General features: G+C 57.7%; 1 protein-coding gene and 1 long non-coding RNA gene across 7 annotated transcripts; one reads left to right on the top strand and one right to left on the bottom strand.

Moving 5' to 3' along the window:
* Positions 1-830: 830 nt before the first annotated feature.
* Positions 831-25617, bottom strand: KRABD3 (KRAB domain containing 3). 6 transcript variants are annotated; one of them, XM_060625562.3, is made up of 18 exons: positions 25390-25616; positions 18756-18882; positions 18292-18411; positions 17456-17596; positions 16652-16807; positions 15658-15789; positions 15272-15454; positions 14254-14394; positions 13368-13586; positions 12692-12865; positions 12114-12287; positions 9802-9954; positions 9091-9273; positions 8094-8300; positions 7871-8002; positions 6722-6829; positions 6017-6178; positions 831-4046 (listed from the first exon to the last, which is right to left on the bottom strand). In XM_060625562.3, exons 1-18 carry the CDS (start codon positions 25399-25401, stop codon positions 3124-3126), a joined length of 3447 nt encoding a protein of 1148 aa, XP_060481545.3. In that variant the 5' UTR covers positions 25402-25616; the 3' UTR covers positions 831-3123. The 6 variants fall into 6 exon arrangements, with proteins under 6 accessions (XP_060481545.3, XP_078294147.2, XP_078294154.2 ...); XM_078438021.2 differs by having other exon boundaries at positions 6722-6826; XM_078438028.2 differs by having other exon boundaries at positions 13368-13544.
* Positions 19859-20345, top strand: LOC132673478 (uncharacterized). The gene is made up of 2 exons (XR_009608072.2): positions 19859-19938; positions 20231-20345. It is a non-coding gene; the product is annotated as an uncharacterized LOC132673478 (long non-coding RNA).

Raw genomic sequence — 25617 nt, 5'->3', positions numbered from 1 at the left:
TCCCTCGCTCTCTGCCCCTCTCCCTCTCGCACTCTGTCTCTCTCTCAAAAATAAATAAATATAAACATTTTTAAAAAAGAAATTTCCTTTCTCATCCTAGTTTATTTATAGATGTTGGCTCTTATCACATGATCTTTCTGCCACTATAGAGGTGACCACATGATGTTTTCCTTTATTATTGTGAGTTACCACTAGCGATTTTCAAATGGTAAGACCATCTGTGAATCTCTGTGACAAACCCTACGGGTCATGATATTTTATTCTTTTTATAATTTGCTAGTTTGATAAACTTTTTTTTTTTTTTTTTAGAATTTTTGCTTCTATGTACACTTCTCTAGGTTAGCTTGTGATTTTCTCTCGTACTGTCCTCAAGTTTTGGTTTCAAGATTGTTAGTCTCATAAAAGGAGGCAAAAAGTGTGTTCTCTGGAATATTCTGTGTGGAATATTCTGTGTTTGCACTCAGGTCAGCCAGGAGCCATCCGCCGGCCTACTTCTCACGGTGGGGGGCAGGCAGAACTAGATTCTTCTCTGTCTCCCCCCGCCCCCCGCCCTCGCCAGGTCCCTGGAATCCCTGAGTTCAAAAAGTCCTCTCAGTTCCTTTTGCCAGAGACCACATTTCCCCGTGCAGTGGGCAAAGGAGACACACACGTGCTGAAGTGCACACAGATTTTTCACCAAAATCTGATCCTAGGTTTTTTGGGGAACAACTGCAGAAGGGTTTTGTGCTCGTGGGGCGGCGGACCTGTGGGATGAACACACAAATCAGGCAGTTTCTTATCATTCATTTTATTACTCATTTTCCACATTCTTAAAAAAAAAAAAAAAAAAAAAAAAAAAAAGCTTGGGGCGCCTGGGTGGCTCAGTCAGTTGGGCGTCCGACTTCACCTCAGGTCATGATCTCGAGGCTCGTGAGTTCAAGCCCCGCGTCGGGCTCTGGGATGACGGCTCAGAGCCTGGAGCCTGTTTTGGATTCTGTCTCTCTCTGCACCCTCTCCCACTCACACACTGTCTCTTTCTCTCAAATATAAATAAAAATTAAAAAAAAAAAATTAAAAAGCCTTGAACTTCTTGTATGGCTGGATTGGATCTGGACCGCGGAGACTGGGCTGGCCCTGAGCGTCCTTGTCTGCGGCGCAGGTGAAGGCTGGAACGTGTCCCCCTGCGGTGGAGGGTGCGGGCACCGCCAGGGTGCAGTGCTCTTGCAGGCTCCGCCAAGGACAGGCAGTGCAAAAGCAAGGTCATTCACGACCTCTGAGCTTGTCTGTTCCTTCGTGCCTGCTACGCAGGGTCTGTGTGACGGCTGACACTGGTAGAGTCCACAAAACAAAACCTTAAAATGCCGTACAGAGGTGGGTGCAGACCACCTCCACGGCCGCCGCCGAGAAGGGGGCCAGGGGACTGGAGGCCGGTGGGCAGGACAGAGGGAGGGCCGAGCAGGGGAGCACAGAACTCTCCTCCTCCTGACCGCACCCCCTGACCCTCTCCCCTCATCCCTGTCCTACTGTTTCCATTGGCTCTGAGCCGTGCCCCACATTGCCCACCGCAGCCCGAAAAAGACTCATCTTCCTGAGGTCTTTGAGTGGAAAGCCTAGAACTTTTCCGTTCCGTGTTCTCTTACCAAGTATGGCTACATGTGAAGAGACTGCCTACTCCAAACATCCTATTTACATGATCTGACAGACATTGGCTTCTGAGACGATCACCTTGGGACTCATTCCCGTCCTGAAAACATTTAACGCTTCCCTGCCTCCCTGCCCGACCCCACCCCACCCCACCAGGGTGTCTGTCAGCCCCAGGCCCTCCCCCTTCGGTCCCACATCAGCAGCCTGCTGCGTCTGTAGGGGCAGCCAAGGGAACAGGCCAGGCCCTGTGTGTGTCCCCAGCGTGCTGTGTCCCTGATCAGGCACGAGGCATTGCTTGTGCCACCATCGAGTGCCTTGGTCCTGGCAGCAGAGCGAACCATGCCAGGCCACGCTTGGCGACCCTTCCTGGGCATCAAGTATACACACATAGTTCCCGAAAATTATTCACATCTAGTAAGGACTAAAGTGGGAACATAAGGCTAGAGCAAAAGATCTGACCCTGGGGAAGGACAGGAGGCAGGTGACAGGCAAGCCTCCCAGTATATAACCGAGTGCCACCTGAGGAGGGGGGCCCAGAGCAGGAGCTCTCTTCTCCCAACACAAATTCGAGAAGACTAACTCAGTCCATCATACGTGTTATGGTTTGAACTGTGCCCCCCAAATTGGTGTTGATGTCTTAACTCCCAATACCTAAGAACGTGACCTTATTTGGAGACGGGGTTTTAAAGAGGTGATCAAGCCACAGTGAGGGCACTCGGGTGGCCTGGTCCTGCGCAGCTGCCCCCTCACACGAAGGGGAAATCTGGAGATCTGTGCCCAGGGAGAAAGCCACGTGAACATGAAGATGACCACGGACAGGCCAGGAGAGAGCCCCGAGGCCGACCCTCCTTGCTGCCTCGGGCCTCGGCCACACCCCGACCTTGGACTCTGGCCTCCACACTCTCAAGGGTAAACGTCTGTTGTTTGAGCTGCCTGGTGAACAGGAGCCACTCTTCAAAGGAGTCGTGTACGAATTCCATTCTGCAGCTGCCTTTCCCAGCCTTCTGGGAGATTGCCGACTTCTCTGGAAGCGTGGAGAGGCAGGAGCTGAGCCGACTGGGTACTCGTGCTGGTACCATAACCGATGGCAGGAGCCCAGGGCCTTTCCCTCAGCACCCCACTTCTCTAACGTCAGACTCCACACGGGCAAATCCAGCTGAAACAGTGGGGCTTCTCTCCAAAGGAAACCGATGCCCCTATTTACCAGGAAAGCAAGAGCCAAGCCCCGCTTTGTGCCGAGATCAGGAAGGGCAGGTGCCAGGAAGAGGGGCTCTCGTGGTCCCGCTGCAGCTGCTCAGCCGCCCCGGGCAGGCGCGCCTCCCAACTGCGTGCCACGACAGATCCAGCGGGAAGGACAAGACGGGGAAGCAACACCTGAATGAACCTGAGCCAAGGAGGCCAGGGGCGTGGCTGAGAAACGCACCCAACAGCGGCCTCCCTGAGCAAGCAGCGTCCCGGAGTCGGAGGGCGGTGGGGTCAAGGGCCGAGCTCCCAGCCCCTTCACGGTCCAGAGGCGGGGAAGGCTGGGCTGGAGCAGGATGAGGGGGCGGGACGGCACCTGGGGGAAGTGGCCAGGGTCGAGCTGCCTTCGGCAGGGCTGAGCTGATGAAGGTGGCTAGGGGCCCCCCACCTCAGGGCCCTACACCCCCCACCCCACAGTTCCTCCCCGAGGGCCCTCTGGACCCCCACCACCAGGCTGCTGGGGTCCTTGGGCCGGCCCCGGGTCCCAGGAGGCAGGGCTGCCACACACGGCGGCTCGGCGTCCACACTGGCGGTAGGACAAGCCACCTGCGGGGGTCCGGCGGTAGGCACTGAGGAGCTGGGGGCACTCTGCGGACCCCCGGCGTGTCCGAGGGGGGCATGCGCGGTCACCACAGTGTGGCAGCTGCATGCTGAGGACAGGGGCTGCTGGGAAGGGCTGCAGTCGGGGCCAGAAGGTTCTGCCGTGGGGGCGTCTGGAGGCAGCTGAGGAACCGGGCGGAATCTTCTGCAGGAGAGGCCTGAGGCGTCACCAGCCCTGCAGCCTTCCACCTGGCCACGCAGGATCTTTGGTTTCGGCCTGGCGGGGCCCTTCTGTCTCCCGTAGGGCAGGTGTCTGTGAGCAGGGCCACTGGCCCAGCGAGGTCCCCGGGAGAGGGCCCACGGCCAGGAAGCCTGGCACTTTGGCCCCGGGCCCCGAGGGCGCCTCCCCAGCCGATCCACCTGCGTCCTCATAGTGGCTACTTCCTGAGACAGGCCCGCCAGGGCGGCGGCGAGCCGATCCAGCTTCTCCGAGAGGGCGGCACCGAGGCCGCGGAGTTCCTGCTGCAGAGAACTTCCGCAGGGGCACGGCTGTGGGGGCGTCTGCGGCAAAGCCGGAGGGATGGCGGCCACAGGGGGTGGCTCAGGCAGGCCTCTGGGAAGTGGCTTGCCCTGGGTCCTGGCTAAAAGCAGAGCAGGGACAGAGAGTTCTCAGGCTGTCAGAACCTTTCTCTCCCCCCAGGGAGCCCCATCAGCTGCCCTATCTGGCATCCTCCCCATCCGCTAAGGCCTGGCTTTAGATGGGACAGAAGTGACTCAGGCTTGAGAATATCAATGCCAGTGCTCATGACATCAAAGGTAGCACATCTCCTGGCCGCTCCCCAAATTCACGTACCGGACAAACTACAGACTGGGTCTCCAGCTTTCTTAGGACAGCGGCCTTCCCACCTTCTAGGAAAAGGTTCTTTGTGCCCCATTTGAGAGCATGGCACCCCAGACCACCTAAACCTGCCCTAGCACATCAGTGGGCAGGGCCAAAAGAAACCTCAGCAGACAGCATGACGCCAAGGCCATGGACGGCAGCTGGGAGAGGGGCCCAGGAGGACCAGACCAGCCTGGGGCGTGGACGCCTCTAGGGGCGTGGCCAGGGGACCACGGCAGTACCCGGTGCCGTCGGTCTCAGCACATGCACCCTGGCCTTCACCATCCCCATTCAGAAGTCAGAGTCATAGGACTTGAGATCTCAAATTACTTAAAAAAAAAAAAAAAAATCAGCTAATCCTTCACCCGAAGGCCCCTTGGAACTGGTCTCCACCCCAGGCAAACCTACTAAGAAAACCCCGTTACCGCCCCAGACTGGTGGGGCAGACCTGCTTTCCTCCACTTATCTGCATCCCAGCCCAGCTCTGCCCCCTCGTTAGCAACTCCCGGCTCCAAACAGAGGCGGAAGTGACTTGTGGGCTGCCTGGTCAGGTTCTTCCGGAAGGATTTAAGCTGAGGGCTGCCAATGCACAGGCAGGCTTCTAACTTCTGTCCCAGAGAGAGGCCATGGGCCTGGCAACCTTAGGCCAGCTCGGTGCTCTTAAAACAGCTGCGCCTTGGGGCGCCTGGGTGGCTCAGTTGGTTAAGCGGCCGACTTCGGCTCAGGTCATGATCTCGCGGTCCGTGAGTTCGAGCCCTGCGTTGGGCTCTGTGCTGACAGCTCAGAGCCTGGAGCCTGTTTCAGATTCTGTGTCTCCCTCTCTCTCTGCCCCTCCCCTGTTCATGCTCTGTCTCTCTCTGTCTCAAAAATAAATAAATGTTAAAAAAAAAAAACAAGAAAAAAAACAGCTGCGCCTCCAGGGGCGCCTGGGTGGCTCAGTCGGTTAAGGTTAAGCGTCCGACTTTGGCTCAGGTCATGATCTCCCGGTTCGCGGGTTCAAGCCCCGCGTCGGGCTCTGGACTGACAGCTCAGAACCCGGAGCCTGCTTCAGATTCTGTGTCTCCCTCTCTCTCTGCTCCTCCCCTGCTCACACTCTGTCTCTCTCTCAAAAATAAATAAACATTTAAAAAACAAAACAAAACCGCTGTGCCTCCAGAGGGCCAGAGCCCACGAGCCAGCAATGGAGCCCCAATCGAGTTGCTGGTGTGAGAGTCTTGGCACATACCCTGCAGTGAGGACGCACTCCAGGGCCTCCCTCACGTGCCTCTAACACGTACAGGGAGGAGCTTCCCCAAGGTCAGGTGTGATGCAGAACCACATCTCTTGGGATGCCCTTGGCCAGATCACTCTGCATTACTGGGCCTCAGTTTCCACGTCTGTCTGTAAAGTCTCTTCGAACTCCAAGCTTTGACTCTCGGCATTATTTACTCTGGTCTCCTTGCCTCTAAAAAGTATCTGAGTGCTTTTATGAAAGAGCCAGCTATTTCTGTTAGAGAACACTGAAGTGAAATAAGCACCCTGGAGATCAAGGTGAGCCTCTTCCTACCTATGACCCAAAAAGCTTGGAAGGGCGCTGAGAGAGAGCGTTTCCCAAGCTCCTGGCCGGCCTGCCCCGCGGGAAGGAGCTGAGCGGCAGGGAAGGCGGGTGGCCACTGCAGATGCGGACCCCCTGCCCACCCCTGCCTGCAGGACTCCTGATGCCTTGAGGGGACAGGGAAGCCACCAGTTCACCTGCAACACTTGGTCTTCCATTTGCAGGCCCCAGGCCCCTGGATTCTTCACTGACCCTGGGCTTCCAAGACAGGGGCCCATGGGCCGATCCAAGGGGCTGGCAGGGCCCCGGCCCGGGCCTTTTCTCCAGCTGAGGGGCAGGGCAGGGGTTCACAGCGGCCCCTGTAGAGAGAGCACAGAGCACCTGGGGTGTGGACATGTATCATTTTGCAGGAGCCGTTCTGGCACGTGGATATTTGGCCCTGGCCTAAAAGCCTAAAAGCCACTGAGCTTGCAACTTTCAAACAATGTTAAATGAGATGCAAGATGGACACACAAGGCCTGTCAGGGAGTCCGGCTCTGCTGAATGGCCTGCTGGGGCACATGTGATGAGGGCAGACTGGATCAGTTCTGGAGTCTTCTGCAGCCAGGACCTGGCATCTCCAGCTCTACCATGAGGGGGAGGCCAGAGAGGGCAGATGGAGAGGGCGGTGACTGGCAAGCCCCCTTCCCCCTTCCCGCCCCCTCCAGGAACACGCTGGGGACGCCTTGTGGGCCACAGGAAGCCAGCCCGTGCCCAGGCCCACACTGCTGTTCCCCACTAGGCCCACTGAGCAGTGGGGAATGCGGTACAGCCTGGCTGGGAGCCAAGGACCGTGTAGAGCCTCTGGCCCGAGTTGGGGGGCGGGTAGAGCTCCCTTCCCCGACTGCCCACCCCACCCCTACCTCCTCCGCCACTGCTGCCCAGGGGGCCAGGCCGGCCCGGGATTTCCGAGTACACTTCTCTCCAGGGCAACTGGCACCTGCCTCCCGTCTTCTCTTCGGCTCTGCCTGCTGGGGGCAAACACCTGGTCGGGCTTGGACCGAGAGGCGAGGCCGCCCGCAATGGCACACAGCTTTTCCAGCCTTCTTGACGGCACAACCTCAAAGTCCTCCCAGGGGGGAAGAGTCTGACTGTTGACACTGTTTTTGTTTATTATCAAATTTCCCAGTGTACATGACGATCATCATCATATGCACACACACATATATGGACATGCAGCCCAAGTGCCTGACCCCTGACCTTAAGCGTCCAATCGCCGGGCCGTCCATTCAGAAAACATCCATCTCAGAGAAACACACTGCCCTCTGCACGACACGGCAACTGGCAATCCCACCCGACCCACGAATGCCCGTCTTTCAGAGGGCCCAGGGTGACTTAGGTTTAGGTAACTGGCCACTTGAGTGTCCCTGCTCCTCCCTTCCTGTGCCCTAATTCCCGCTCCGATGCTTTAAATTCCCCAGTGAAGAGTGAACCGGACAAAGCCCGACGCCCCGCCCTTGAGCCGAATAAAGGCAGAGCCCTAGGTTGGCACACTGTTCTCCTTTCCCTACCTGCGGCCACACTGTGCGCCCCTCAGGCCTACTGTGCACCCTGCAGGGCCTGTGAGTAATAGATCCCGTCCCTCCAAGTTCCCTGATGGTTTTTGCTGACATGCATCCTATGACAGAAGAACCACAGGGGACAGGCCCGTTAGGTAAACATCTGTGGGGCTGGCTGCCTATGAGTCGGGGCTGGGTGGGCGCCTCAGGCTTCCTTGTTGAGAGCGGCACCGCGGGTAGGCTGGGACCAACACAGCAGTGTGTGTACATAGAGACGTTATCAGTGCATATACTGTGTATGTATTACACGTATGGAATGTATACGGACTAAGTTCACTGCCAGGCTTCCTAATTAAACACACTCGTGTAACAATCCTGGGCCCTGGGCCCTCCCTCCTCTCTCAGACGCAGCTCAGCTGACAGGGAACTCAAGCATGACAAAAGTAGAGAACTTCCTGGTAAGAGTCAGGCAATATGGGGATCCAGGCCCCTCTCGGGAGACCCCAGGCTCACCTGCATGGAGGCCGTAGGGGGCCCCGGGCTCTGCTCTCCGTGGGCCTTCACCCAGGCTGCCGCCTGTAGGGGCGCCTCCGGGGCGTGGGGACAGGGGGCCAGGACCCCTGCAGCTCGGAAGGCGGTCCCTGTCTGGCAACACAACCAAAGCAGGGGTCAGGTCGGAGGCTGTGCCCGTGGGGCCTGGCTCCCTGGCCTCTCCTTGTCCCCCCCACAAGCTCACCCTGGGGAAGCAGCTGCCACAGCTCTTCTCCCTCCGAGCTGCTGAGGCTGGAGCTGGAGCCGGAGCCAGGGCTGGGGCTGAGGCCCGGGCTGGAGCCGGAGCCGGAGCCGGGGCCTGCCAAGCAGGCAAAGTGCAAGGGCCTCCCGGGCAAGATCCCCTTCAGGGAGTTCTCCAGGCAATGGAGTGGGGAGGGCTTCGTGGCTGCCCCTGGGCCATGACAACAAAAGAACACTCAGGAGGACCCTCTACCTTAGCGAACAGGCTAAGTCCCCCTCCAGCTCAGCTGACGGCCCCACATGAGCGCGGGTAGACGCTGAACAGCTCCCACTCCTGCTGGCAGGCGGACAGAAGCGAGGCTGAGCCTGGTCGGGCTGCTCCAGAAAGCCAGCGGGGCACCTTCCCGGAGTCTCACGTCCCTGGTTCCAGCCAGGCCTGCACCTACCTGCACCCCACTCAGGACCAGCGGTCCAGAGCAGAGACTCAGTTATGTCCCCAGGAACCTCACCCCCCACCCCAAGCCAGTTCTTTTCTGCTGGGAATATTTAGAAATACCACACTGAGCCAAACAAGTCAGACCCTGCCAGCCCACTCTGGCCGGGCTCGGAGGGAACACTGCTGTAAGTGCAAAGGAGCAGTGGCACCAGAGGAGGGAGACCCGCCCCCCTTGGCCCCAGGCAATCTCTGCAATAAAGGAAATGACCAGTCCTCTCCCAGAGAAACCCAACGGCTGCATAAAAACCATTCTCCTGCCTTCCTTTCAGCTACCCGGGTCACAGTCTTCTTTCAGCACACCTCGGATGCTCCAGCCAACAGCTGGAGGGAGGTGGGGGAAGGCCCACCTGCTCTAGCACGCAGCCTGTGGTGTGGAGCATGCGGCCGGGGCAATGGCGGGAGATGGAAGGAACAGAGGAGAGGGAAGGGGAAATCTAGTCCCTCATGGAGGATTTTATCTGGAGGGAAGGGCTGCCACTAAACACAGAGGGAGATGTCAGCTCACCATCTTGGAGCCACCGCCACGGTCCCGGCCTGGTGGCCCCGTGGTCTTTGAGTCCTCGCTGGTAACAGATGGGGACGCTGCTAGAGGTCAGCGCCTGTGGGCTGGCCAGCCGGAAGCTCCTGGTGGGTGTTTCCCCCTGGCTCTGTCCCAGGTGGACTGGCTCACAGGCCTCGCCCCTCAGTCCTGTTTCAATGAGAAGCCAAAGGGCCTGTCAGCCCCATGGGGCATTGAGACAAGGAAGTTACTGGACAGAGAATAGTTTCTGCCGCTGTGGGGCTTCTCGGGCACACGAGCTCCAGGTGTGGGACACACACCAGGCCTCCAGATGCTCCCGGAAGCCGCCCAAACCTTCGAGGACCTCTTCATTCCCCAGACCCAGCCACCTGCACTCCTGAGGGCCCCATAGCTCAGCGAGTGTTCTGGACAGCTGAAGGCGGGCAGGGCCGGCACAGACAGGATAGAAAGAGCAGGCCTGGACCCAGAGTAGTGCGTGGTGGGGCTGGGTATCCTGCCCTGACTCGCCCACACTCAGATCCTGGCAGCGCTATTTGGCTTTCCGGCCTCACAGAAGCCCCTGCCAAGGCCATCCCCAGAGCATCTTGTCTCGGGGCTGGAAGTGGGCCTGCTGGCCGCGCAGGGACGCAGGGCGGGGGTCGGCAGTGTGTGAGTCGCCTTGCCCTGCTCTCAGACACTGGGGTGGCCATGCTTTACCTTCCTTATCTGCCGTCCAGTTCTTGGGCTCCGCTCTCTGTGGCCCCCTGTCCCCTGCTGAGGACCAGGACGAGGCTGACTGTGGCCTGGGTACAGGTATCTCTCTGAGACAGTTCTCCAGGCCCTGGAGTGGGGAGCTTCCCACTGGGCTTCCTGCGAAAACCCAACATTTGCAATCCTGGATGGTCAGAGCTCAGTCTCTGTGAACCCCAGGAGCCTGGCTATGCCCTTGTGTGCGGGGCAGCTGGGGTCCCGGGGAGGCGGCATGGAGCGCTGGACCGGTCGCGCCAGGCACCCGGTCCCAAACACATGTCAGTCCCGGCTCTGGGCCGGCCTGCTTGGGCTGGCCCTGGAAGAGGCCAAGCTGTCTGAGCCGGAAGATGAGCCACAGACACAGGCCAGGCTGCCTCACAACACCCTGCTCCACCCTGGCAAGGGAGGCCACCACGCTGCTTCGCCCACAGACAGCCGTGAGGACCGAACGCCATGAGGCCCCCTCCACTACACGGAGGAAAACGCGTGCCCTCGCCTCTGGACATGACGCAGCAGGTTGAGAAGGCCAACACCAGTGCAGTCACAACTTGGGAAAAAACCCAAATACATCGCGAATAACGCATTTCAGGTGCCAGAGCTGTGCAAACAGCAGGAAGTGGATGGGCCAAAAGTCCAGAAAAGGAAAGGCCCTTATCTACGGGAGCTGCCGCCATGGCCACGCTCTTTCCTGAAGGCGTCTGCAGACACTGGGCCAGGCCAGGCACAAAGAAAGAGAGGGTACCAGAGCTCTGGGCCGCCGTGTGGTGCTAGAACAGCAAAGTTCAACAACAGCAGCCCCGAATGCGGTTCTCCTGAGTTCCAGAGCCACAGAGGGAGCTGCAGAGCTGGGCTGAGAGCTTCCAAAAGGCAGCACGGCCTCTCTTGCAGTTTGGGTTTCTTAGAAAACAAGGTGCCCCGAGAGAGGCTGCCCAAACAAGCAACGCGCCAAGCCCTGTGACCGACACTGTCCGGTGGTTCAGAGGAACGGGGTGTAGCTAGTGTCCAAGAAACATGCAGAGAAAGTTCAGGAAGGTGCCAAAGGCAAACAGTAAAACAAAAAATGAGGTGGGGGAGCTGTGTAGAGCGGGCAACCACCTGTGTGAGGGAACAAGCAGCTTGGCCACGCACGGGACGCCCCGGAAGGGGAGAACTCACAGCAGTGGTGACCCGGGAGGGTGGGGGGCGGGGAGGCATCATCTCTCCTACACAACCTGTTTTAGCTTTTGAACGAAAACCCTGTGATTACCTATTAAAAACTAAAAGTTGGGGCGCCTGGGTGGCTCAGTCGGTTAAGCGTCCGGCTTCGGCTCAGGTCATGATCTCACAGTTTGTGAGTTCGAGCCCCGCGTTGGGCTCTGTGCTGACAGCTCGGAGCCTGGAGCCTGCTTCGGATTCTGTGTCTCCCTCTCTCTCTCTGCCCCTCCTCTACTCACACTCTGTCTCTCTCTCTCAAAACTAAATAAACATTTAAAAAATAAAATAAATAAATAAATATAAAATAAAATCAATAAAAAATAAAAACTAAATGTTAAAAAGAGAAGTTGGCTGCATTTGGGGAGGAAAAAGCCCCCACACCAGCAGCTGACCGTGGCAGGATGCAGGAATCCGGGCTGCCGTGGACACTGGAGCCCCCAGTGGTGATCTGCGGGCCCCAGCTAGCCTGGCCCAGAGTCCTGGGGCAGCTCTAGGCTTTCCACAGATAACACATGAGGTGAGCAAAGGGGGACTGAGTGCAGACAGGGCAGTGCTTAGACTATTCAAGTGGGTAAAAAGGTCAAGAGGGGACCCCACAGAATCCTGCAAGGTTCCAAAGAGGTGTGACAGCTCACAGTGGATGCCTCCCTGTGGGGGCACCTAGGACAGACACGGGTCACCACAGACACTCCTTAAGGTGGTTTTACATGAACCTGAACCTCTGAACTTTTTTTCCTAAGTCAGAGGTCAGTTTGATATCATAGGCATTTCTTTATGGCTGGGACAAGGGAGAATTTGACACTAAAGGAGACCCTTTTCTATTTTTTAAGAGACCTTAGACATCGTCCTGCCCCTTCTGAGCCTAGTGGTTAAAATGGATACTCCCCTCCCCACCCCTCAACCCCCCCATCCCCCATTCTCCCCCTCCCACCCTGTAATAAGTCCTGGGTTTGCTCCTGCCTCAACATCCCCAGCTCTGCTCCAGACACTGGGTAGGGCGGCCAGACTTGGTCGGGTCAGACGATGTGGGCAGGGGAAGAGCCCACCCTTTCCCAGGACTGACGGCCGCAGGCCCGGCGGCTCACCTTTTCCAGGCTGACGCCCCTGGCTGCCCCCTGGGCTCTGGAAATCCAGGTCCCCATCGGTGCTGCTGGATGAGGAGAAGCTGGTAGGGGTGCTGTGGGGACCTGAGGGGAGGGCAGGGCTGCCTCTCACATAGCCCTGCAGACTCAGAGCCAGAAGAGGCCCCATAGCCACCTCTGCAGGAAACAGCACAGCTGACATCATGAGAAAGCCACTGGGCATGAGGTCCCTGGGGCCCTGGGTGGGCACCAGGAGACCTACCCCACAGGATCTCCCACAGGGGTTTCCCCGTAGGCTGGGGGCTCACGGCTCTGGTTAAAAAACCCATGGGAACCCAACTGTTGGTCTCCTGGGACTAGAAGGTAAGCCAGAGCTCTCAGAGGAGGCAGTGTGCAGGAAGAGTTGAACTGGTTTCCCCCACATTCAGGAAGTGCTTGGGGGCAGGCATCAGTAAGGGAGCTAGAGAAGGGCATGCACCTCATGGCCCAGGATGAGGAGTGGGGGACCTAACGACGTCCTCAGTGTCCCCCTATGCCATGCGCCGGGACAAATGCCACCCTGTGCCCAGGGCCCCGTCTACCTTCACTGTGTGATCTTCGGGGCTGCAGCTCGGGCCTCTGAGACCCGGGATCTCCCGGCTGAGGGCTCCGGAACCCAGAGGTGGCCGGCGGCTGGGGAGGTAACGACCCACTCAGGGGAATGCCCTTCAGACAGGCCTCCAGGGCTTCCAGGGGCGAGCTCGAGGCACTGCCGGCTGGGACAGGGGAGACGGCCCTATCACCATCTCGGGCACATTCCCCTGGCCCGGCCCCAGGCTGGCTGCCCCAACCTGCCTTCTGCAGGGGTGACAAGTCCTGCACCAGGCATGGGGGCCTGCCAGGCAGGACACCCTGCGGGGGACTTTGATTTGTTCTCTGTTCCTACACGGGAAAGACACAACTGTACCCCAGGCCCAGGGGTGGGGTGGAGAGACCCACTAGTACATAGGGGCCAGCTTCCTGGCAAGCAGGGAACCTCTGCAAGACGAAAGTCCTTACAACGGAAGGCTCCTTACAACGGAAGGCTCCGGGGCGGGCGCCCGGATTGAGAAGGATGTGGGTTAAGAGAGGGGAGTCACTGCCAGAGAAGCACGGCGTGGTCCCTCCCTCCTCCCCTGTGGCCTGGACCTGCTCCCTCTTCTGTGGGTGGGCAGAACCTTGTTGGTGGGGCTGAGAATCCCACTGGGGAGGACTCGAGCAGATGCCCCCAGGCCTCACCTTGAGCTACGGGGCCCCAGCTGGGCACCTGGACCGCTCTGGTGTCTCTACTGCTCCCCTGGCTGCTGGTGGCAGAGGGGCTGTGGGTCCATTTGCCGGGCTGACAGGACGCAGGCACTGGGGGGCTCTGGGCCCGGCTGTCCTCTGTCTTCACCACAGGGGGCACGCCGCCAACTCCTGGACCAGGGCCGGGAGGAGGGGTCTGGGGGGGCCTGGGCCCTGTGGGAAGCCCACACGAGGCCTCTGTAGGGTTGGGACGGGGCTCCCAAGGCCCCTGGCCTCTACAGCAGTCTCTGGCTCCAAAGCGGTCACTGTTCACAGACTGACATGCGCCGACTCGCACTCCCATCTTGCCCCTGGCCCCTCTGGGGCGCCGCCTCCATGGGGTTCTACTGAGGAAAGCCACATCAGCCTCCTCCGGTGGCACCGAATCAGGTCTTTACTCCAAGGCCAGCAAGCCCGTCTCAATTCGACTTTCCCAATAGTCTGAGAAGCTACTGAGTACCAGTGAGCTACAGTGAGTGGAAATGCTACCCCAGCCCATGCGAACACGAGGACAACGCCCAATTCGAAACTATGCCCCGAGTGTGTACGGGGAGCCAGAGCCGTGTCTTCTGTTCTCAGCCTCCTACCCCTCCCTATGCCCCCTTCCTCCCTTCTGGAACTTTCAGCCCTACTCTCACAGCCACGCTGGATGGTGATCACGGACCGATGAAGCGCCTCTGACATGCCGAGCCGACATGACAGGGATCGCCCCCAACATGCGTGACCCCCACCTACATGCAGAGGCCAGGGCCTGAGGGCCTGGGTGTGGAACCCTGCTCGGAGTGGGGAAAGGAAACGGACGGCGTCCTGGGGCCCTCCCTGCCTGGCCAGTGGCCTTTACCTCCAGAACTCCTCCTGTAGGCCCCTGGATCCTCCTGCACGCCCGAGGGGCTGGGACGCCCGTGCGGGGTCTCGGGGATCTCCTTCAGACAGTTCAGCAGACCCTGGAGGGGACAGTCCCCGGAAGCTGCCTCTGACTTCACTACAGGAAAAAGGAGCATACTTTCACCCTGGGCCCGGTCATGACGCGCAGCCAAAAGCAGCCGATCCAGGTAAGCAGTTAAAAGGGTTCGGGGCCAGGAATCTAGAGATGTGGGTGTTCTCGCAGCTCATTCAGATTTGCACAGGCCGCCGTCAGCTTGGTGCTCGGTGCTCGGTTTAAAAACGCCTGCCTTCACGCCTCCCTGAACCGGACGGCTGGAGGGAGGGAAGATGCACGGGCACGGCATGGAGGCAGGGCACGCGGCGTCACCGCAGGTAGCAGCGGCAGGAAGCGAGCTGACAGGCTGCGACCTGCACGTGGCTCCCTGGGCCCCGAGCCGAGCTGGCATCTCCGGACCGAGCTTCTCACAAGCAAACACCAGTCCGTCACCGTACCGGGGCCTCACAACAGCCCCCGAAGGGGGGACAGTTAACCCCTTTTACAGATGGGGAAGCCGAGGCTCAAGGGCTTCAGGGGCCGGGCACAGTCTTCACAGCCACCAGGCGTCAGACGCCGGGCCGGCGCTCCCGCCCTCACCATGCCGCCCGATCCCCCAAGCCCCTCCAAACACGCACTTAGTGCCAACGTGAAGTGACAGGCACGGCTCCTCCTCAGGGGTCCCGTATTAAGACGGGTGAAAAAACACACGAGGATCTAGGGCCAAGTCTGTTTTTGAGTTTCCGCCTACGAGCTGACCGAATGCCGTCCTCCCAAGAAAGCCGCCTGGCTCCAGAACGAAGACACTGAGGATACTGGAGCAGCCACGCTGGGAACGATCCTTTGGGAAGACATTGCTGTTCGGAGAAAGAGCTACCGAAAGGCAATCTGGGGGCTTCAGAAACCTTGACCTGAGGAGACAGGTCCCCGGGGGACTCACCTCCCCAGGGCGGGCTCCCAGGCCCCAGCTCTGCTCTGGTTAGCCGAGAGGCGTCCCGGCCGGGGACAGGAGGCAGTGAGCGTGGGGACACCTCAGGGCGCTGGGGCCCAGGCACAAGGATCTCCTTCAGGCAGTTGATAAGGCCTTGCAAGGGGCTGCTCCCAGGAGAGATTCCCACGGCACCTACAAGACCGGCCAAGGTCAGTGCAGCCTGACGGTGGCCTTCAGAAGGTCTGTGTGAGCAGGGACAACATCTGCTGTGTAGGGTGGTCAGGGGGCTGAGATGAGAAAGCCGCCTGACACGTGTGTGAGCCAAACGTGCCTCCGTTTCCCTTCCCCGCTCAGCTCCGGGGCAGACCCCACTCTCCGCAAAGCCAGCCTCTCACCTGTCCCCACGGGCCCTCTCTCCTGTTTCCGGTGACCCTTCTTCCTGCTGGGGCTACAGGTGGGAGGGCTGGGCTCCCCACCTGGGGCTTCGGGGCCTTCTTTCTCTGTAGATCTTGGTTTGTCAGCAGTGTCTGTAACAGGAGAGACAGAAAGGTCTTTCTAGCCCTGGCTCCTGGTCCTGAGGAACCGACCCAGATTGGTCCCCACAGAACAGACCTCTCAGCACCTCAAATCCCTGGGGGGGCAGCCAAGTACTAGAAACTTGGATTTGCGGCAGGGCCAGCTCCTGCGGGCTTGTCCTAGGAGTCTGTCTCTGTTTCCTTCTGGTGTCATTGTAAGCACCAACAGGCTTTCCCTGAATAACCTGGAACCCCCCCAATTCCAGCCTCTGACTTTGGCTCAGTAAGTCGCTCCAACAGCCTTAACACGCAGGACCCAATCTTGCCCTCCTGCTTCTCAAGTCAGAGCACATGGACCCCCAGAGCGAATCTGCCAGACGACACCTAAAGTCACAGGCTGAATGGGGTCTGTTTTTCAAGGGTGTCAATTTTAGTCCCTCTTCATTTAAAATACTTTAAAAACCAGCTATTCTGACAAATGCAAAATTGGCAAGAATTTCTGAAAATACAATGAGACTCCAGAGGAATTCTAGTGGCTACCCTCACCCTCCTCTGCTCTCAGCGGGGGGAAGGTCTGAGACTCCGATCAGGGGCGCACAGGTGTCCCCTTGCCGATGGGCCTGCATGTTAGACACTGCCCTCAGCTGACTGTGCATGAGCACACAGAGCACAAGCGGGGCTGGGACAGAGGCTGCTCAGGGACCGAGCATCACACCTGCTCTTTGGTCTACAGACAGGGAACCTTGTCCCGTTCTCTGGGGAGCCTGCCCCCTTTAACAACAAGGGAAATTGAGTCCTAGAGATAACAGAGGGCACAGAGTCCAGTCTCCCTGACTCCAGGGTCCGAGCCCTGCCCCTGCTGGGTCACACTCACTGATGGGGAGGGGACTGCCCTGTCCCCCGGCTCCAGGAAGGCCGCTGGACGATGAGCTGCTACTAGACGTGGTGGCCAGGCTGGGCCAGCCAGTAGACGCGTCTGGAAGGCAGCTGAGCAGGCCTCGGAGAGGGCATGTCTCCACGGTCACAGCTGCTATTGGGAGGAAGGACAGGACGCTGGAAGCCAGAATTTAAGCCCAGCAATGGGTAAAAAGCCCCTGACACTGTCCCACCCGGGCCCTTCCTTGCCATGTTCCAGTACCAAGGCAGTATCCTCTGCGTTGTCATTCCTGGGCTCTGAAATACAGATTCCCAGCGACGGTCTTGTTCCCATAAGATCCTCCCACCCCATTTTCCGTTTCATTTACCATCCACTGAGCAGGCTCAAAGGCCAGGACTGGTGGGGACAGACTTCGAGAGAAGGTGCAGTCTGAGCTGACAGCACCGGTGAGCAGGGGGAGGGAGCAAGAGTCTGGGGAGGTGGGAAGAGCACGGGCTGGGGGCACCGAGCCCAGTCTGCGTGGCTTCCTCTTCCTCATCTACAGAACAGGGACTGGCCTCAGCTGCCACACAGGGCACGACGCGACAGGGCCATGAGGTGTGGCTGAAGCCACGTAGAAACCACCATGAGAAGAGTCGGGAGCCACTGTCTCACCAACCACCCATGCCTTCCAGGGGGCGGACGTGCTCCCGGGGCTCGTGAGCCGGGGACTCCGCCTAGGGTCTGGCAGGAAGTGGGCAGGCACACAGCTTGCAGCCTGAACTTCATCTTGTGGAATGCAGCGGCCGCTGTCCGACTTACCCTCGGGGCTGGCCCGCTCCCCGTCCAGGCCGGCTCCCCCGCTCTCGCTCTCGGGGTTGACCTCCCCAAACAGGAACTCTGGAATCTCCTTCACCAGCTGCACCAGGGCCGTGAGGTGCAGGCTGTGCGGGGGCGCTCCTCCTGCCAGAAAGGCCGCAGTGAACCCCCACACCCTCTGTCAGCTCCGCACTCACGCTTCTGTGCACGACATCAAACCACGTCTCATGTCACTCTCCTACCACGTGAGTAGCACGTGGAGTGACTTCTGTCCCAGAAGTAAAAGGATCTGCCCGGGCACAGCCAGGACTCGGGGCTGGGGACTCGAGGTACCGTCGCTCAGCACCTGGTACTTCTCGGAGGGGAGCGCCAAGGAGGGCTGCCTCCCCCGCCCCTCCCGGCAGCCAGGCCCTCTGCCCTTCCTGGCACCTGTAACCTCCCAGACTCACCCAGGCTGGGCCCATGGGCCGTGTCAACCATGTGAGGTCTGCAGATGTCAGCCCTGTGGCAGCACCCTCGGGAGCTGCAGGCTGGCTCTGCGTGGTTGGTGGTGGGAAGGGGGCTTGAGTAGGTCTCCAAGGGTGACCCTAGGTTTCTTCCTAGCCCTGCGTACAATGGGCAACTGTGTGCCAGGTTCCCAGCCCAGGGGGGGCAAAAGGTAAAAAGTCGCAGAGGGCTTTGGGCGTAGAGTATGGCAAGGGCTGAGGTCACAGTGGTCCCTGAGGAGTAGAGCCAGGGGCTGAGGACCACCCAGGGAAAGCGACAAGAGTGAGTCCCCCTGGGCCCAGGGGGCCAGAACACCCGACAAGGCCTGACCCTCATCTGCCAGGATTACTCACCCAGGGGGCCTCCTCCCTGGGGAGGCTCCTGCCCTTCACCAGCGTAGCTCCTGCCTTCCATGGTTCCAGCAGGCTCCGTAGGAGACAGGAAGGCAGAGAGGGGGAGCAGCTCAGCTGTCCCTGGGAAAGAAAAGAGGGAGGGACAGCCCCCTGGGAATGGAAGCTGGCCTCCACCCAACTACACACAATCACACAGCTGCTTACGTGAGTGTTCGGTGTGACCACCCAACCCCAAGAACCACAGGGCCGTCGGGTGCTCAGAGACCAGCCTGCTCCGCTCCGGAGCACCCACCAGATCTCACCCAGAAACAATGGCAAAGAAGATCAGCGAGGCCCCCAGCGAGGCCCGAGGCTCCCGGAACACCACTTCCAACTGTGTCCATTTAGTAGGTAAGACTAAGGCCCGCCGGGCCCAGGGCGACTCAGGACGTGGTGCTGGCCCGCTGGGCGAGCGGGCTCCTTACCCAGGGACAGCAGCGTCTCGTAGTTCTCCCGCATCACGTCCTGGTACAGCGCCCTCTGCCCCTCCCCCAGCAGCTGCCACTCGTCCTCTGAGAAGCGCACCGCCAGGTCCTGGAAGGCCACGGACACCTGTGGGCACAACCTCAGGGGAGCTGGTGGTTCCCGCCTGGCGACACCAGGGGTACACCAGGAAGTGGGGAGCAAGGAGGGTTGGCGGGGGGCTGGCACGTGGGGGCAGGTGAAGGGGTGACGGGAATCTGCTCAAGAGACAGTGATGGGGTTTGGACTGTGTGCACAAAGAGGGGGGCTGCAGCCCTGACCCCGGGCCCCTGTGAATGCGGCCCTATTTGGAAACAGGGTCCCTGGCGATGTGGCTAAGGTGAGGTCATACTAAGGTAGGGTGGGCCCTTAACCCAGGATGACCGACGTCCTCATAAAAAGGAGACACGGTCACACAGGGAGAAGGCCAGGTGACAACGGAGGCAGAGACTGAAGTGACACAGCCCCAAGCCAAGGAAGGCCTGGAACCACCGGAAGCCAGGAGAGAGGAGGAGGATCCTCCCCTAGAGCCTTCAGAGGGGGGCATGGCCTTGCCCACACCCTGGTTTGAGTCCTGTCGCCTCCAGCACAGTGAGAGAATTCACTTGCTGGGTAAGCTGGTTTGTAATCCTTTGTTACAGGTTCCCAGAGGAGCTGGTACAATCCGTGGCCCTCAGCCTGGGCCTCAGAAAAGGTCAACTCCAGGCTGGGAAGTCCAGCCAGCCCTGAATTCACCATGTTAGAGAACCCCTGGAGGCAACAAGCAAGCTTCACCTTGGGTGTGCAAGGACCTGGGATCCTATCGCTACGGCATATAAAAAAGTTGACACATAAAACGGATAGTAAGGACGACAACGAACGAGACACTCCACGCTTTTTAGTGGGGAGGACCCAACAGTCAGGAATCAAGCAAGCAAAATGTTTACATTGCTCCTCCCTGTCCCACCCCAAGGAAGAGGGGGAAAGAGAAAACCTCAAACAGCTCACAAGTCTAGAGGAGGCAGACCCTCCCACAGACAGATGGCTGGGTGCCTGTGAATGAAGAAAACCAGTGGCCGACGCACCTGTGCTGTATTCGTAGCCCCTGAACTTCAGACCCCAAATCTTATGGCCACAGTTCTTCTGTAGACCCTCTGGCCCGGCCAGGTAGGACTCTGGTTTCCAGCTGTTTTGCCAGAATCGAGGCCTGTGCTGGGCTGAGCCTGCCCTCACTTTCCTGGTCTCACCTGACCTTCAGGGCCCCAGCCAGCCACGGTGATTGCCATGGCCATGACCCATAGCATTCACCACCAAGCCCATGCAGCTCGTGGGCACTACACTCTAGCAGGAGATGATGCCACCCAAGCCCTTCCCGGCCACCGTCCAGGGCTCCCTGCTCCCACCTCCACACTCCCCCACTCTGTCCCCCTCCCTGACCTTTCACTCTTTGGCCCTCTAGGCTTGGAGCCTGGTACACCATTATCCGTTGTGCAGAGAAGGGCTCTGAAGAAACCTGGGACCACCCTTGGAGAGCATCCCCTGCTTTGTAAGATAAAAGAAACATTTTGTCCTGACTTCTTTAGAAATAATCATTAAGTGGGCCTTAAGATGGCTGTGAGACCCCAGATGACCAGCATCTGATAGGTATGAATTTTAAATTACAGCAAAAATTCACTTTGTGCAAATTAAGCAAACAGAACGTAAATTGTGGGAAGGGTCCTTCTGGTGTAGAAATAGATGCTCAACTATTTGTAAGAAAAAAATTAGTGAATAAAATGAAAACACTTCCTAATCAAGCAAATAATCTACTGCCTTGTTTCATCATCTCAAGTCAGCGACTTTAAAACCATCACTGCTACCAACTCTCAGCATTGTCACCCATGGCATCTGTTTCCCACTCTACCCGTCACCCTTTGACAGTGGGCACCACATGGTCACAACCACTGCCCTCCACTCTTCTGCTGAAGTGGTCGGGACCCCATCCACACACACACGAGGCTTGAGGCAGCCTCCCCACTGACCACCTACCTGTCTTTGGTCCCAGAGGTTCCCATCCTCCCTCTACAGCCCACTAGGCCAGCCAGGAGTCTCTCTGGAATTAATCTCCACCTCTCTGGCCCACGTATGCTCACTCCCTTCCAGGAACACGCTCAGACATCCTCAAAAACATCTTTCAGAGAGCCACCCCCATTTCTTCCTGGCTTTTGGACATATACAATGTAGTCAATGGTAGGGTCTGTGCATAACAACTAGCAGAGCAGGCCTGAGGCCACCCTGCTTACAGGCTGGGCCTGGCCAGTGTTAGGGAACTTGGATTTCAGGAGGGTGGTTCACTGGGCCCAGACTGTTTGCACAGTGTGGTTCATGCTGATCATTTACTTTCATTCCGGAACTCTGGGATTTTGTTCCATGTCAGGTGGAAGTGACTATGTGACCAGCCCCCAGTGAAAACCCTGGGCACGGAGTCTCTAGTGCGCCTTCCTGGTAGACAATATTTCTTTTCTTTTCTTCTTTTTTTTTTTTTTAAAGTAGGCTCCATGCCCAACATGGGGCTTGAACTCACGGCTCTGAGATTAAAAGTTGCATGCTCTACCCACTGAGTCCCCAGCCAGGGAGCGCAGGACGCTCCCTTCCTTCCCAGAGCCCACAGCCCACTGCCTTGCTACACTCTCTCGTCCCTCTGCTCCTCCCGGCTACATCCTCTTCCTTCTCTCCCTCCTAGGCAAGGGGAACCCCAGGGCTGATGGCGCAGGGAGACACCTCGGTCAGAAAGTTCTCATCTGCACAGTAGACCCAGAGCCTCTGACTTGCCCTAACACACCTGGTGTCAGAATGGTCACAAACACGGTCTTACTGACTGAACACACGTTTTTGCTTACACACTTTGATGACTACGTTTAAACGTATACAGATTCTGTTGTGATTATGTGCGTGTCCTTTAAAAGTAACACTGAAAAGGGGACGTGTGTCCTTTAAAAGTAATACTGAAAAGGGGCACCTCGATGGCTCAGTTGGTTGCATGTCCGACTCCTGATTTTGGCTCAGGTCATGATCTTACGGTTCGTGAGATCAAGCCCCACATCAGGCTCTGCACTGACAGCGTGGAGCCTGCTTGGGATTCTCTCTCTCTGCCCCTCCCCTGTTCATGCTCTCTCTCTTTCTCTCTCAAAATAAATAAACAATAAAAACATTTTTAAAAATTTAAAAGTAACACTGAAAAAACTTCTTTTAAAATGCTTGCAAAGACTACCATCTAATATGCTAAGGATACAACTACATAGGGTTCAGGGGAGTTTCCAACATTGAAAAAGAGGATCCCAGACCCAACAAGGTCGGAACCCCCTGTTAATTGCCCCATTCGCTCACTGCTACAGCTGAGGAAAGATGGGGAGGGGGCAGGGAAGGGCCATCAGGTCACAGTTATTTTGCTTTTATGCTAGCCATACAAATTTTTATTAAACTCTCACTCTGGCCAATATACCAGAGCAAAATAAGACATCCCCAGAACTTGGAAGCTAGTCAAACCAAGCCCGATGGGAGAGATTAGCCACCTGGAGAAGGCAGCCGAGCCGCGGGGCAGATGTGAGTAGTTTGGGTGCGCTGAACACACCATCAGGCTTCACGCCCAACTGTAGGACTGGGACCTCTGAGCTGACACTCGGGTGCCCTTTCTGCTGGGCTTAGTTGTCGCTATAACCAATAATATTAGTAAACCTTAAGAAAACAAGCATCAAATGGCTCTAATTTTTAAAAAATTATTATTACCCAATAAAGTTTGCTGTGACGGATCCTCAGTACAAATAAAGGCTCCTATGGCCACTGCTAAATGGCAGAAGAGTCCAAATGGCATTGCTCTGGCTGGAGCGGGGAATGTGGGAGTAAGGACTCAGGACAGCCGAAGGACAGTTCTCCTGGGGAGTTAGTTTATCCCAAGAGGTAGGCAGACAAGTTCTCTGTTTAACTAACTGAGTGAAAAATACTCTGTATCCTCAACTTCTCCCATCAGAAGCTTTTTATAACATGATGACTGAAAAAACAAAAGGGCTTTTGGGTTCAAATGATTTACTTCAGTTTGCTTATAATTAGGGCTGATTTCCCTGCCTCATTCTTGATTTACTGAATCAGGAGTCAGCCCAGAAATCTACATTTTCACACATTCCGTTATCCTGACACATTCTCAGCTTAGAATCAGCGGGCAGGGGAGCACTACAGTCCAGTCACAGGCTGGAGTCCTGCCCAGCCTTGCTGGAAATGAAAAGTACACGGGAGAACAGACCTCTGCAAACAGGCTCGGCCCCCCTTCTTCCTAGGAGCCAGCTCTCAAGTGGAGTGCATTTGTGAGCTAAAAATCACAGGTAACAGCTGTAGACCTTTTAGGAGCAGGGATCATGAAATGCCGATTTCCACCCCAAACAGGATGGCTCTTCAATTTCCACTTGAATGCCTTCAGTAATGGGTGGCTCACCACATTTCCAGCAGCTGGTCCTATCGCTGGCCCAATCTGGCAGTTTGGAAGTTCTGGACGCACAGACAAGGTACAGCACAGGAGTTGGGGCTGGACCCCAGGAGCCAGGCTGCCAGAATTCCACTCCCTGCTTTGCTTCATATTAGCTATGGCATCTTGCCAAGCTACTTAACCCACTTGGGCCTCGGTGAACTCATTTATAAAATCGGCCTACAGCCTAGGGATGTTGTGAAGACTAAATGAATTAACACAGGCAGTGCCTGGACCAAATGCTGGGACACAGTTAAGTGTTATGATTAGTATTGCAGCAGCCAAATCTGTCACCCTGACGTCCAATTACACAGAATGAACTCGTCCACACACACACTACTCCTGACCTCGAGTGCCTCTTTATCTCCTGGCTAAATACACCCAGCTCTTTTAGACATCTAGAAGGGATGGTTTCCAGGTCTTTCACCATCTCAGCCTCAAGACAAATTCTTCAGGACAAAGTTCTTATAAAATGGAAATGGGAACGGACTGTGGCCAGAGTAGGTGGTTCAATCAATGGCCTCCCTCTGCCCAGAAAAAGCGGAGGCACAGTGAGGAGCGTGTAAGGGATGCAAACACGTAAGGCACAAATGCTTGCCTCAGGAGACGGAAACACGCTGTTGGCTTGCAGTCTGGACCCACTGTCCCCTGCGAGCCCTACCTCACCTCCTCTGTGACGCTCAGGCCTCCCTCCCTCAGCCGACAGGAGAAGAGTTTTCTGGATTGACCCAGGATTGTTGTAACTGTGCAGTCTCCTGGCTCACTGCCACCATGCTGGTCCTCCTAAAACATTCCTTCTGCCCTGCCACTAGCCCAGCATGAAAACCACAGCTTCTGTGCCCATAGGGCCAGTCCATCTTTCCACAGTCCTTCCTGGCCTAGACCCCTTCTCCCAGAGTGCCTCAGGCTTGGGTTCCCAGATCAGACTCTGCACCCTGCTGCTCCCCACTTATGGGCTGTGCTCACATATCCCTAGGTATTTGGGAGACACACTGGACAGGAAGACAGGAGGTCTTTCCCATAACTATCCATCTGATGGTAATCTCCTGCTCCCCAAAGCCACTCTAGCCACCTCCTCTATGAAGCTACAGGGTGTGAGGACCCTGGAACTTCAGATCTGAAAAACTGGTGGTCTAAACCTCTCTAAAAACTGGTTCCAGATCTTCCTGGAACATCAGATCTGAAAAACTGGTGGTCTAAACCTCTCATTTTGTAGAAAAGGAAACTGCAGCATGAGGAGGGCCTAGCACAGGCCCAGGGGACATAATCTGAGCAAGGGTGCCCTTGGGCTGCTTAACTGCACAGCCAGAGCTTCAGGCAAGGCTGCCTCTGCTCCCGCAACTTCCACTTTTCCTGCCTTCTCCCAGGAGCTTGTGGGCCATTAATGACTGGAGGTTCTGGTACAGTGTGGGCTATGCCTGGCCACAGATGGCCCCAGCCACCATCTCAATCCCCGCCCACCTCCAAACCATGGAGTCTACATTTGGTTGACGCTGGCCCAACCTCACGGGCCACCAGAATTACAGAACTGGCTCCTGTCGCTCACCCAGGGGAACGTGCGACAATTCCCCATTAGGTATCATCCCGTATTCCCGGCACCTTCCCAGCCCCGCACGCAACTAGCCCCAACTGCCCAGGCTATGACAGATGGGGCTCTTCCTCCAGCTCTCGAATCTACACACCTTACCTGGTGGATAAAACCTGGGGCCTTGTTTCACGCCCCCTCCCCCAAGGGTCCAGGAGCCTACCAAATAAACGCATCAGATTTACTCATTCCCGAGGCCTTCGTGCCCACAGCTGCCAGGATAACTAGCAATTAAAAGAGGCCACGCCGAGGGAGGGCGATGCGTAACCCAAAGGAACGAGTTTCCAAAGGTGGAGACAGGCTCCACGTACAGGGTACTGGGGGCCGAGGACTGGGGAGGGGTTGGGGTCGTCCGAGGGCCTAGACTTCTCGCCAGGAAATCCTGCCCCGCAGGCCCGTCTGGCCGAACACAGCCAGACCCCAAAGTTGGCGGGTCCCGGGGTCTTCGCCCCGCCCTACCACCGGACCGCACCACGCCGCGCGGAGCTGACCGGCCGAGTTGTCCGTCGGTCCTTCCGTCCTCCTGGGTTCGCCTTACCTGGCGCGCCATTCCGGGACTCGACCTCCGCTCTCAGCTTCCGGCGCGGCCCGCGGCGCCCCCTCCCCGCCCGCAGACTGTGCCGCGACCCTCGGCGACAGCGGCGACCGAGGCCAACGCGGATGGAGGCGGGGCTGGTGGTCTCGGGCAGTGGGCGAGAGGCGACGCTGGGGACGCCCCGGCCGCCCGGCGCCCCCCACTCCCAGAGACGTGGCCCCACTTCCGCCC

The sequence above is a fragment of the Panthera onca genome, chromosome A2 (assembly GCF_046562875.1).
Source record: "Panthera onca isolate mPanOnc1 chromosome A2, mPanOnc1 haplotype 2, whole genome shotgun sequence".
Classification (NCBI taxonomy): Eukaryota; Metazoa; Chordata; class Mammalia; order Carnivora; family Felidae; genus Panthera; species Panthera onca.
Note: the sequence above shows the minus strand (reverse complement) of the source record. Positions and strands in the feature narration are given on the sequence as shown.